At 44.9% G+C, this 13,563-nt stretch overlaps 1 protein-coding gene across 2 annotated transcripts in view; it reads left to right on the top strand.

The window, feature by feature from the left end:
• EIF4E2 (eukaryotic translation initiation factor 4E family member 2) overlaps window positions 1-13,563 on the top strand; it is a 37,613-nt gene that overhangs the window by 4,693 nt on the left and 19,357 nt on the right. For both annotated transcript variants that reach the window (XM_054984167.1, XM_054984168.1), the window contains exons 2-3: window positions 1,678-1,792; window positions 3,462-3,596. In XM_054984167.1, the coding sequence (XP_054840142.1) occupies window positions 1,678-1,792; window positions 3,462-3,596 (250 nt within the window). The remainder of the gene's footprint in view (window positions 1-1,677; window positions 1,793-3,461; window positions 3,597-13,563) is intronic.

Genomic DNA, 13,563 nt, shown 5'->3' with positions numbered 1-13,563 from the left:
ATTTTTTTTTAAACTGGCGCTAATTTTAGCAATTATATCCTGCTGTATAGGCAAGCTTTCCTAGCATTTTGCGGTGCAGTTTTAAAAAAATTAAACCCATAAAGTCAAGAGCAGCTGTACTGTGATAAGTAGCATAAAAATAGCCCTGGTCTCACAACCCAGAAGTGAACGCTTTTCAGAACTATGCTGTCTTAATCTGTCCCTTAATGGAGCCAAGAAAGGTGGGCTAGGTAGGTTTTGTATGGGAGTGAGTTCCGCAACAGCTGGGCTGCTAAATGAAAAGGCTGTGCTTCTGGTAGGATAGGAACATAAGAAGAGCCCTGCTGGACCAACCTACCTAGTCCAGCATCTTGTTTCACACGAGTTAGCTGTGTTAGTCTGTCGTAGCAAAACAGTAAAGAGTCCAGTAGCACCTTTTAAGACTAACCAACGTTACTGTAGCATAAGCTTTTGAGAAACACAGTTCTCTTTGTCAGATGCATGGAGGGTATGAAGAAACTAGCCAGAGATATATAGGGGAGGGGAGGGGGGAGTAGATGCAAATCAGTTCACTTCTGATAATGAGATCAGTTACTTCTGATAATGAGAGAACCATTCATAGTCTCTATTCAATCCAAGTCTGCCTGAGTCAAATTTACATATGAATTCCAATTCAGCAGCTTCCCATTGGATTTTGTTTTTGAAAGGTTTCTGTTGAACTACAGTGACCTTTAAGTCCTTGATGGAATGTCCTGGTAGATTGAAGTGTTCTCCCACTGGTTTCTGGATGTTGCCATTTTTAATGTCAGATTTGTGTCCATTTATTCTTTTGCGTAGAGGTTGGCTGGTTTGTCCAATGTACAGAGCAGATGGACATTGTTGGCACATGAGTGCATATATCATGTTGGAGGAAGAGCAGCTGTAAAAGCCAGAGGTTGTATAGTTGATGCCATTGGGTCCTGTTATCGTATTTCCTGGGTAGATATGAGGGCAGAGCTGGCATCTGGGTCTGTTGCAGGGTCTGGTACCTGTGTTGGTGACCCTGCTGGCTGATTCATGATTGTTAGTGAGAAGTCATTTAAGGTTGGGGGGGGGGGCTGTCTGTAGGCAAGGAGAGGTCTACCACCCAGGGCTTCTGAGAGAGAGGCATGGTTTTCCAGGATGGGCTGTAGATCACTGATGATATATTGGATGGGTTTGTTCCCAGCTCAAGAGAGAACTGTGTTTCTCGAAAGCTTATGTTTCAGTAAAGTTGGTTATTCTTAAAGGTGCTATTGGACTCTTTACTGTTTTGTTTCACATGGTAGCCAGTCAGTTGCCCTGGAGGGCATAAAAAGGGCATAAAAGCCAAGGCCTTCAAACTGGCCTTTCAGTTGAGGGGGACCCTTAAGTAGGGCCTCATTGGTATTCTTAAAGCAGGGCTTGAAAAATCCCAGCTGCCGGGTTGCCTGTGGCACTTAGTATATTTTCAGCAAAGATTTCATTATAGCGTTTCTCAGCATTTTTCTGTGATGCCAGGAGCGCAAATGTTTTGCACTTCTCCCACAGAGGTGTAGCATGCACAGCTGGTCTCAGGGTGGGATTGTCTGCTCCTTTCAAAGTGCCCTTTCTTGGGGACCTGTCTGATGAGTCAGACGAGAGGGCAGCTCCAGTAGCCCAGTGGCTACCAAATTGATGCTTTTCTCCTCCTTTTGCTAGTCTGAAGGACGACGATAGCGGAGACCATGACCAGAATGAAGAGAACGGCACACAGAAAGATGGTGAGAAGGAAAAAAACGATAGAGACAAATCCCAGAATAGCTCCAAGAGGAAGGTAAGTTCTTGCTCCTGCCAGACACCAGAGTGGGTGTCAGGGTCATTAGCCCGTAGGGCCCTGGTCAGAAGAACATTTGCAGATAATTCAAAGACCTGCCCAACCCTTGTGCAATTCTGTCTCTTACTTGAGGAGTGGGGGGAAGTCTGCAAGTTTTAGAAGTCTGCATTTTGAAAGCAGAACAAATTGCGCAGCTTTCCAATATTCCACTTACAAGCTAATGGCGCTGGAACCTCTCTTGTGGGCAGCTGGCCCACGTCACTCTGTAACAGTCCATTTTTGTCATTCAGTCATATTTTAGCATAATCAAAAGACTAGAACTCAGGACAGGGCTTTGCCAGGGGGCAGATGCATCCTGGGAAGTCGGAAAATGCCATTTGTAGAAGGGGTGAATGGCTCCCATTCATTCCTGCAGGGAGACCAAAGGGGTAAACTAGCCGTTGATGCAAACATGCCACCCCCTGCCAAGAGTAGTCAGTTTAAGTCCCTGCTGTGAGCAGCAGCTGTGTGCAGACATGCTGGCCTCTCCCTTCAACAGGACCTCGCAGTATACAAGTTCCCGCCCCCCTGTGTTCACACACCACACATCATAACAGTAGGCGTCTTGCTAGCATGTAATAAGCTTGGAGCAAGACTGGACAAATGTTGAAATAGCCCATTGCTTCATAGTTGGTTCGACCTGGCACAGAGATCACCTTCCAACAGGCTCTCCTTTGCCCCAGAACTGTGGTCACTCACTTCCCTCTCTGGCTCTACCACTAAGCTCAGTGGTGACCTGGCCCCCATGGACGTGATCATAACCGAGAGGGGAGGAGGAATGCAAAGGCATGCAGAGACACATGGCACTTCTCCAGAGGTCCTTATAACATGCAAGCCCCCCCATTCCCCAAATACATTCCCAGCCCCTGATAAAGGCCAGCATTTTGCTCGTGTTAAGGAAGTTTTTCAGACTCTATTGTTCACCTGCAGGAAATGGGGAAATGAAAGCTTTTCTTGTTTGGCTGCTTCTATCCTTGTATTTTCCTTGCAACTATATCCAAAGAAGGAAAAGTTAAAAACCAGCTCAGATTCTCCTGTGTGTGTGTGTATTTTTAAAGACGGGAAATTGACTTTTCAGATGGGAATCTGTCAATGCTAAAAAAAATGAATGCAGTTGTTAGAATGTTGTACACGTTGTCAACATTTGGGGGTTTGGTTCGCTTTAGCAAATCTTGCCTGGCGTTTTTCTGTTTGCTTTGATTCCATCTGTTTTCCGTGCTCAGACAAGGACTCAATTCTCTGTAATCTCAGTGTTTTCTCTTAAGATCTCTTTTCCTAGCAGTGGGAGAGATATAAAGGCATGACGGCAGAGTTCACAAACTGGCCTTGTCTCACGAGTTGCGAAACAACATTATCCTCCTGAGACTCGTCAGTTGCCAGCTTGGAGAAACTCAGGCAAGCCGAGGATTGCTAATCTCTCGTTTGAAATATAGTCAATTCCTGCCAGACTAATGGAGTGTTTCAGGCTATTAACAGAGATGGGATTTCTCTGAGAAAATGAGGCTAAACTGTTCTTTCACGCTCTGCGATGGCAGGGACGGGGCGAGCTTTTAACGCTGCAAACATCTCTTTCAGCTCTCGCTTTCCAAAAATGCATGAGGATAAATGACTGTTTCAATTCCAAATGCAGGCCGTGGTTCCAGGGCCGGCTGAGCACCCCCTGCAGTATAATTACACCTTCTGGTACTCCAGACGGACGCCCGGGAGGCCCACCAGCTCGCAAAGTTACGAACAGAACATCAAACAAATTGGCACCTTTGCCTCCGTGAGTCATTTTGCTCATTTAACTGGATTCAATCTTTCTTTCTCTCTCTGTTATCCGCACATCAGATGTGGGGTGGAGCTCAGCAGCGGAGCCCTTGCTTTACCAGCACACTCCCAGGCTCAATTCCTAATATCTTGGTCAAAAGGCTCTCTGGTAGCCCAGCTGAGAGCTGCTGTAGCGTAGTGGTTAAGTGACTGGGCTGGAGATCAGCATTCTGCAAGTTTGACACCCACCACTGACATGAGCTCAGCAGGTGGCCTTGGGTAAGTGGTTGGGCTGCCAATCAGCACTCTGCTGGTTCAAATTCCTTGGGTAAGCCTCTCCTCTCAGCCCCAGCTCCCCAGCTGTATCGTGGGAATAATAACAACACTGACTTTGTTCACCACTCCTAGTGGGGCACTAATCTGTCTAGAAGAGCTGCTGTAGCATAGTGGTAAAGTGGTCAGGTTGCAAATCAGCACTCTGCTGGTTCGACTCCCATTACCGCCATGAACTCAGCAGGTGCCCTTAGGTCAGCCGCTCATTTCAGCCCCAGCTGTATTGTGGGAATAACAACAGCACTGATCTTCTTCGCTGCTCTGAGTGGGGCACTAATCAGTACAGCAGGGTGGTATATAAGCACACTGTTGTTGTTGTTGTTATGGACAGAGGAAACAAAGGAAGGTTGTTTTTTTCTCTTCCTCTCACAATGCTATTCAGGATCTCCTAATAAAAAAGGAATTCAGACCAACCAAAAATGGCACCTTGTGCAACACGTAACCCCTGGAATTTTCTGCCACAGGGTGTGGGGATGCCCACCCATTTAGATTTTTTTTTAACAAAGGATGAGACGGATGAATGGGCAACTGGTCTACGAAAGACACTTAGCCACGGTAGAGCCAAACGAAACCTCCATATGCAGAGGCGCTATACTTCTGAATACCTGATGCTGAGGTCATACGTTTGTGGAGGGCTGTTGCCTTCCCGCTTTGCTGTGGGCTTCTGAGTACCATGTGGGAGTTCCCTGCTGCCCACAGACAGCGCAGTCCCAAGCAGACTCACTCCAGTCTAATGGGCTTAGGAGAGCCTGATCTCCTCAGATCTCAGAAGCTAAGCAGGGCCGGTCTTGGTTAGTAATTGGGTGGGAGACCTCCAGCAAAGACCATGGAGGCAGAGGCAGGCAATGGAAGACCAGCTCTGTTAGTCTTTTGCCATGAAAACCCCACCAGGGGTCGCCAGAAGTCAACTATGACTTGATGGCAGGATTTCATTCATTCAGGCTGGGGTAACTCTGCCTAGGATTGCGCTGAGAATGTTGGCCCTGGAGGCTCTTTGGTCGCTTCCACCAGGGCAGCTCTTGCGTCCCATCCCACCTTTCCTGCCAGCCCCATCCCACTCCAATAACTGCAGCCTGTTCCCCCATGGGAAGTGCATCTTGCTGTCCGGCATCCTGGTTGAGATGCTTCTTCGTCCCCAGCCTTCCTTGGAAGCAGAGCTATAAGAAAGTCGCCTCCTCCAAAGCATCTGGAGTCAGTCCGTGTCACAGGACAGGGCCTAGTTCTAAGAGGAAGGTTGTTTTGACCAAGTCTGTATGTTGCTGTGTGTTTATTTTTGTCACTTTACGATCGCCCCGGGGGTGGCCTGGACGGCAACTTTGGCATTTATATAATCTGGGGAAAAGCTTGCCAGACAGGTTTGGCGTCCAGAAACTCCCTGGATGCCTGTGCAGGTGTCTGGATCTTATCGCAGCCAGCTAAGGTGTGGTAGGGAGAGAATGCAGTCGTGGGGTTTCTTGTTTAGTTAAAAGGGAAATTTCTTCCCTTTCCTAGCAGCCTAGCCAAAATCTAGAATACAAATCATTAGCCACACATGAACCTGCCTTATACCGTGCCAGACTATTGGTCTCTATTTATCCGTATTTTCTATGCTGACCACAGCTCTCCAAAATGTCCTGTCCAGGTGTTTCATGTCACCTAATCCATTTTTAATTGAAGATGCTGAGCATCACAACACCTGATCCAGGCTTTTTCTTGTTTGCTTTTTTCTTTAAGCTCATACAATGGGGACTGCTTAGTCTTCTAGTCCTTAATACTGGTAATGCCTGGAGTCAGGGTGCATCTTGGCGTTCACTTGGCTTATTATGAGGGTCTTAAAGGCTTGAAGGAACCACACCGTAGGCTTGATGAATTCAAACTAGGAAAACCGGTTTATTTTAGTGGCAAAGGGGAGTGTAACTTCTTCCCAGTTCAGCCAGCGAGATGATACAGTGCTGGGTACGGGAGGTGCTTTATACTTGAGAAGTCCAGTGTTACATAAATCAGCAGCTTGTAACGCAACCACAGTAACCAGGCTGCTTGGCACTTTTAAACAGAGAAAGCACCCAAACGCCTGCCTGTTGTTAGGGAATTTTTAGGCCCCATTTCATAAAATCTTATTCTGAGCATACATTCTAGCTACCAGCACACAGAAGAACGTAAACAAGTAAAGAGAGGCCTTGTTCTAGTGTTAAGATCCTGTCTCTGAGTGAGACAGGTCACTGGGTAATGTATAAACATATTGTTGTTTTCTTTATTCTAATTAAATAAAGTAAGATTCAACTTTGAATCCTTTCCCAAGAGAATGTCAGACTTACGGCTCCAGCTTCTCAAATGTTTGTATAAATCATTTGACACTCAAGCTTACCACATCATCTTCTCTGGGAACATACATCATTCTGCTCATTTCTAACAGGGATCCCTGTCATTATGTTAGAACTTCATCCTAACCTCTGATCTTTTATTCTGTAAACAAATAGCGATTATTCTGTAAACAGTCAGTACTGAAGGGAATATAAGGCCCTCCAGTGCTACTGGTCTTGACACACGTCTCCCCCTAGTGGAGATTGTGTCTGGGCTTATTCTGAAATAATAAACCCATTTTTCATCTGTATTCACTGTGTTTGGTGTCTTGAAATATATATGGGTTAGTGATAGTAGGGGACTTATAAATTGGAAGGAGTACTATTACAAAAATTTCCCCTAACACCTGTCAGAATCAATAACTACAGTCCCTAGTGGACTCCCCTGCCTCATCCAGGAAACTTCCTAACCCCATTCCATCCAAAACTCCAGCTGTCTCTTTTCTTCTGTTGGTACTTGACAGTTTCACTCTCCAGTGAAACTGTCCATCACATCGGGTGTTAATTTAATTTATTAGATTTCTTACCTGCCCTCTCTGCGAGTGGGCTCAGGGCAGGTCATAACATTAATAATATTACAATAATATTAAAATAACAATCCCCAATAATGGGAGTAAAATAAACAAGCAGAGTATAAACGTTAAAAACTACATATCCAAGATGTCTGGATGTTCACAGACAATACACCCCCCTCAATAATCATGGAGGTCGGCCAAGCAGATTACAAAACCAATACCCCCATTTTTTAAAACAAAACTCTTGAATGCAGAGATGCTCTGAAGTTGTTTGAAATTTGATCAGTGGAATGTTGTGCCCCTATGTTGATATATATAATTGTATTTTAACTGTATAAATTGGATGTTTTTAGAATTGTTAATTATAACAACTGTTCTATATATTTTAACCTTTACGTATTTTGTAATCCGCCCTGAGCCTGCTGGAAATTTGGGGAGGGCGGAATAAAAAATTGAAAATAAATAAAATATCTTAACTAAACAGGCAGACTATAGGCCAGAGCAGAGAAGCCGACCAGGCAGCCTGCCCACACCTCAACCACAACCATAGGCCTGGAGGAAAATCTCCATCTTACAGGCCCAGTGGAACTGTAATAAATCCTACAGAACCCTAGTCTCGACAGAGAGAGAGTTCCACCAGGCTGGTACTTGGTTGTGAGTTGTACCTATGAGCAGAATGGCATTTGTGAATGAGGGGAGTCAGAAGTGTGTGCTAAAAGCGTATACCCCTTTTGCCTAGAATTTCCTGCCAGAATACTTACATCGTATCTCTGCCCCCTCCTACAACTCCTAAATCCACCTTTCCCACAAAACTGTAGCCTCAGTCTTTAATCCTCGTTTTCTGCCTCAACTTGGCCTGGGCATACGTTACTGCGTTGTCCCCTCCCCTCTGTCAAAATTTAGATTGCAAGCCCCTTGGGCGTTAGAACCTACAGTTTTGCCGGTGTGCTTTTCTGATGTGCCGTAAACATTGGCAGTGCTGCAGGAATAATTGTCTAGTTATGCAGCACAAGCAAGCAAACCTCTGCAGGGCTGTAAAGAGGAGTCGTGACGTGGCTGCTTCACGGAGAGCGCATGCGCCAACAGCTGTGCTGCTCAAATGGATGTGATCGGTTGGAGCCTGTTAGAAGTTCCTTCCGTCTTGTTTGGCATCTTGGTGCCATTCATCACAGGCCAAAGTCTGCGGCTGTGGTTTTCTTAAAAGGTTAGTGCTTCAGGGCACCCATGGGCATTGATCCTTCTGCCAAGCGATGCCTGCTTGCTCACAGCAAAGCTTCTATGCACTGCAATGATTCTGGGGCCCATTTTCAGCCATAATTAACCTGTAACATTTTAAAAAATATATTTACTTTATTTATATCCCACCTTGCTCCCCAAAGCAGCTTGCATCATTCTCCTCCATTTTATCCTCGCGACCGCCCCGTGAAGTAGGTTAGGTTGATTGTGTGTGGCTGGCCCAAGGTCACCCAACAAGCTTCCATGGCAGAGTGGGGATTCGAACCTGGGATCCACCACAGTGGATCTCATAAGCTGCCACAAGAGTTCTTGATTGTGTCGGGGGCAGAAGCGATGTTGGTCCGTGAGACATAAAGAATGCAGCCACAGCCGTTGAGTTGATAGACGTGATAGACGTTGAGTTGATAGACATAATGTTCTGCAATAATAAATCAAGCCCGTAACCTATTTGTATCATGTTTTGTGACCCTTGATTTCACAAGCCAAATACAGTATTGTTTCCTTTTATGGAGATTTAAGTTTAATGTGTTGAATGGTAGGTAAAGGTAGTCCCCTGTGCAAGCACCGAGTCATTACTGACCCATGGAGGGACGTCACATCACGACATTTTCTTGGCAGACTTATGGGGAGTGAGGCAGGCGAATCGCCCAACTGGCCCGCCCAGTGGGGGCGGGTGTATGCACCGATTTGTATTTATTGCAGCTGAGGAGAGGGCATAGGATACCAATTATCTATGCTTGCATCATGTCAGCATCAGGTAAAGGTAGTCCCTTGTGCAAGCACCGAGTCATTACTGACCCATGGGGGGGACGTTGCATCATAACGTTTTCTTGGCAGACTTTTTGTTATGGGGTGGTTTGCCATTGCCTTCCCCAGTCATCTACACTTTATCCCCAGGAACCTGGGTACTCATTTTACCGACCTCAAAAGGATGGAAGGCTGAGTCAACCTTGAGCCGGCTAGCTGAACCCGGCTTCCGCCAGGATTGAACTCAGGTCATGAGCAGAGCTTGGGGCTGCAGTACTGCTGCTTACCACTCTGCGCCACGGGGCTCCTTGAGTTGAATGAAGAAGTGTGAATTCATTTTTAAGAGAGAAGCAGCTACTGGTGATCCCTGGGCCCTGGAAGGTTTGCCTTGCCGGGGCCAGGGCTTTCTCGGTCCTGGCACCTACCTGGTGGAACTCTCTGTGGAGGCCCGGTCTCAGCAAGATCTCTTATCTTTCCTCCGGGCCTGTAAGGCGGAGATGTTCCACCAGGCTTATGGGGAGTGAGGCAGGCGAATCACCCAACCGGCCCGCCCAGTGTGTGTGGGGGGGTGTTATTTGCACTGATTTGCATTTATTAGTTTGCCACCCTGCCCCATGGATCGTAAGGTTATTGATGTAGGGTACAAGGTGGGCTGCCTTCCTATGTTTTAATGATATCTGTATGATTGTTTTAAATTTCACCAATGGTTTTATTGTTTACTGTTTTATTGCATTTTTATCCACGTGGTGTGAATCCGCTCTGAGCCCGCGTGTGGGAAAATGGACTACAAATTAAATAAAAATAAAATAAAACAAAATAAAACACAGAATTTAAAATATTTGTATTAGATTCTGATTTTGTTTCGAATCAGATGTTTTTACAACACTTGAAGTTAAACGCTTGAAACGAAATCAGTGAAAATGTTTTAATTTTTAAAAATCTGGTTTAGAGAAAACTTGGGATTTTTTATACACTGCAGTGTGTTGCAGGAGAAGATCAGCCATGGAGCTCTGATTTAAAGAGCAAAAAAGACACACTGTCAAGGGGAGCTGAATATTTCCCAAGCCACTTTCCTCCCCACAGCCTCTCTTCCTGCTTGGTTTTCTCTCAGACAAGATTTCTTCTGCTTTTATAGCTGAGCTGAGGAGTGAGTGTCCTGGACAGACAGACTGCACGGAAGTAAGCCAGAGATGGGGAAGGACTTAGCACTCTTTTCCCGACCCGAAGTGCATCCCTTTTAGCTGTAACAATCTGGACCTCGCCGGCAACCCTTTATGTGGAATTAGAATAGGCTCATGTTTAAACAGAGTCCTCATAATTTAACCTCAAATCTGATCATCTACAAACAGGATTTAGCAGTTTCTGCAAATGTGCGGCTGTTTTGGCCACTGGGGGGCAGCAGTGCCTTCCCAAACAGCTGACCGTGTATTTAAGCTGCCAGTCGATCCCCAAGAGGGAAGGTTTGGGTAACTACATAAGCTCTCCAGCTAAGTGCTTAAAAGCTCCCAGCACAGGCCCACCCCCACCCCCCTTTTTGCAAGCGATGTGATGTTCAATATGTAGCATCGCTAAAAGATTCCCAGTATGGACTTTAAGGGAGATAAACTAGCCGAGGGAAGTTATTTTTATGATGACTGCAGCAGAAGGCACTCCATTGCAAGTCTGAGTTACAAAACTGAGTGGTGGGGATATCTCTCGTTTTCCTTAATTCCTTAATTCAAGGCCAGCAAGAGGAAAGCGGTACCCAAGACAGTAGTAACCTCTAAGCTTACCTTCCTGATACCTTAAACAGCACCTGTTCTACCAGGAATAATTGTTTCCGGATCTGTACACACATCCCCACAAGAGAAGTGAAGGCCCAGGGAGAAAAATGGGAAGAAATAATAGGGGGAAGAATTTCCCCAGGGTTGATTAACTTGATTTCTTTGTTCCTGATTCCTCCCCCCTCCCCTGCCCCAATTTTTCCAAAGAAGTTGGAAATTTGGGAGAAGGGGTCAAAAGTTAAACAAGAAATTTTAGGCAGTATTTCTTCTTTCAAAAACTGTATTATATTTATAAGGGATATTGTATGGAAAGGTTTTTAAATGTTGTTTTAGTTGCCTTTCATTCCCTGAAATAGCTTTCAGAGAACTGTATCACAACTGTGAGTCTCTCTACAGGAGACATTTTACGGAGATGTTCAAGTGTAGAGAGATGCAATGTTAGCCGGGAAGCATAGTTTAAAAAGACAAAGCCAGCGGAGATCGCTCCTCATAGGGTTTGTTAAATTCATCTTCACCTCCCCAGAGGGGAAATTGACAGAGCTTTCGGGAAAGCGAAGATGAAATTAAGCGAAGATGAAATTAACAGTCTCTGTCAGCTCTGTCGTTTTTAAACTACCTTGGTGTAGAGAGGTGAAATTGACGGAACCTTCAGCTTGTCTTTTTAAACTACGCTTCCCGTCTAACATTGCGTCTCCCTACACTTGAGTGTCCCCGTGTAAGATGTCTCCTGTAGAGAGACGCTGAGTCGAACAGTGTACAGTGTTGGTTAACGTTACTGTATCCTGTAAAGACAGGCAGCTCTCAGATCCTCTTGCCTGCTTTGAATTCTTCCTACTTCTGCAACCAGTGAAAGAAAGTTACTTACATTTGGAAATACTCGAAATCAAGAGGCTAGCTAACGTTTGAGAACCGAGAATCTTTGCTTCAGTCCGTGCAGATCTTCAGTTCTCTGAAGGCCATGGAAACAGAAGTGAAGGTTCAGGGTCTGAATGTTTCAGAAAGCGAGACTGATTGGAGAGGAAATCATGAGATGGTAGTATTTTGAAGGATATAAGATTTATTCCTTAAATGACAAGTGGGTAATTTTATCTGCAGTTAATATGACATTTAGTGTCTGTGGCGATGTAAATTTTCAGTGGTAATCCTTAGTTATGTGATCTGTGAGGCTGAAGACAAAAATTAATTTCTGTCACAGCTAGAAGCAGTTGGAAAGAGGGATTATCCTTGTGGTATGTGCGTTACTCCTATGGCAACTGAACGTAAACGGGTGTTGGGGGGTTTTGTGTTGTTTCCCTGTCCCACTGACTGAATTGAAAGGAGGCTGGTTTGAAGTCCACATTATTATTTTTTTAAAATCCCTTATATTTAATACTGTAGTAGTGGATTTTGTACTTGGGTTTTTTTGCCTAATGGGCCAACGCTGTGATATGCTTACGTACCTTTGGGCACAATGGCTTCCTCTAAAAATCAGAGTATATTTGTATTTGTAGCTTGAGTCAGACTCAAGGCACTTACGCTCTTGCATTTCATAAATATCCAAGACTGTGCAATTTTATGTGCTAACTCAGTCATGTGTCACGCATTCCATGGTCTCAAAGTGTTAAGAGTAAATGTACATCTGTTTAAGAAAATAAGTATTGCATGCCTTCCCATTCCCGCCCCCCCCCAGTTCCCCTTTCCCCCCCAAGCAAAAGGAAGGGGGAGGGAGGTTACATGGCCTTGCAGTTTTTGGAAATGTTTACATTTCTCTACTCCACTGGTGCCGGAATGATACTAGCTCTGTTCACATGTTACAGTGAATATATGTACATCCTGCATGGATGTAAGAAAGAAATCAGCAAACCGTGAAAGCTAACTAAGACATGAAACAAAATTATCCAGATGAAATACCTAGAAAACCAGAGGCAATAGCGTGTGAAAAATATATATAATTTGTCCTCGGAGGAATTTTTACAGCTAATAACATCTTGTAATGATCTGACACGTTTTTTACAATAGGCTGGGTTGAGTACGTTTTAAAGAAACTCAAAGTGATATATAAGCCTCAATGAACACTAGTAACTACGTCTTCAAAATTCCTATGTCCAGCAAGAGTATCTGAGACCCATAAAGTGCTAGTGCAATTTGGCCATTCATATACAATCAATATCATATATCAAAATATGCAGAACCAGTTTGTAAAATATAGCAATCAATACAGAATTCATACGATAGAAATAGCCTTTAAAGGGCAGCGCAATATAAAGTCCATTCAAGAGAAATCCCAAAACTGGCATGCTGCATTAAAAAAAAGTCCAATTCGGTCATAGTCATAGAATCATAGAGTTGGAAGGGGCCATACAGACCTTCTAGTCCAACCCCTTGCCCAGTGCAGGATCAGCCTAAAGCATCTCTGACAAGTATTCATCCAGCCTCTTCTTGAAAACTGTCATCGAAGGGGAGCTCACCACCTCCCTAGGCAGCTGATTCCACTTTTGAACTACTCTGACCGTGAAAAAGTTCTTCCTAATATCCAGCCGGTACCTTTCTGCATGTAATTTAAGCCCGTTGCTTCGGGTCCTACCCTCTGCTGCCAACTGGAACAGCTCCCTGCCCTCCTTGACTCCTTTTCAAGAAGCAGACCACGACAGGTAATCCGGACATAGTGATATGTTCTTTTGCACACGTGTAGAGTCCACACATGATCACTCCAGAAATGAAACGGGGGACTCGTACCTAGATAAATGTGTGGTTTGTAATTGTATCACACGTTCAGCTCTACATGCGTTGAATATAACATGAGATTTACTCAACGCATATATAAAGATCCACCGAGTGTACGTGGATTGTAAGGGCAGTCACTCTAACTTGTGAACAGGGCTGCTGTCGATTTATCGTGAGGGCGAGGGGGGGAATGACTGAGAACTGAGGTCAAGTACTGTGACGTCGCCAGGGACAGACTTACAAGTGGCAGCCTGCTTGGCTTTGCTGCTGCTTCGTAGAGGTATTTGGTAATATGGCAGGAACAAAGGCTCTTCACTGGGAAGTTGGATCCTACCAACTTTTTTGCT

Source organism: Eublepharis macularius, chromosome 6 (assembly GCF_028583425.1).
Source record: "Eublepharis macularius isolate TG4126 chromosome 6, MPM_Emac_v1.0, whole genome shotgun sequence".
Classification (NCBI taxonomy): Eukaryota; Metazoa; Chordata; class Lepidosauria; order Squamata; family Eublepharidae; genus Eublepharis; species Eublepharis macularius.
The sequence above is the reverse complement of the archived record's forward strand: the minus strand, read 5'-3'. Positions and strand labels throughout refer to the sequence as shown.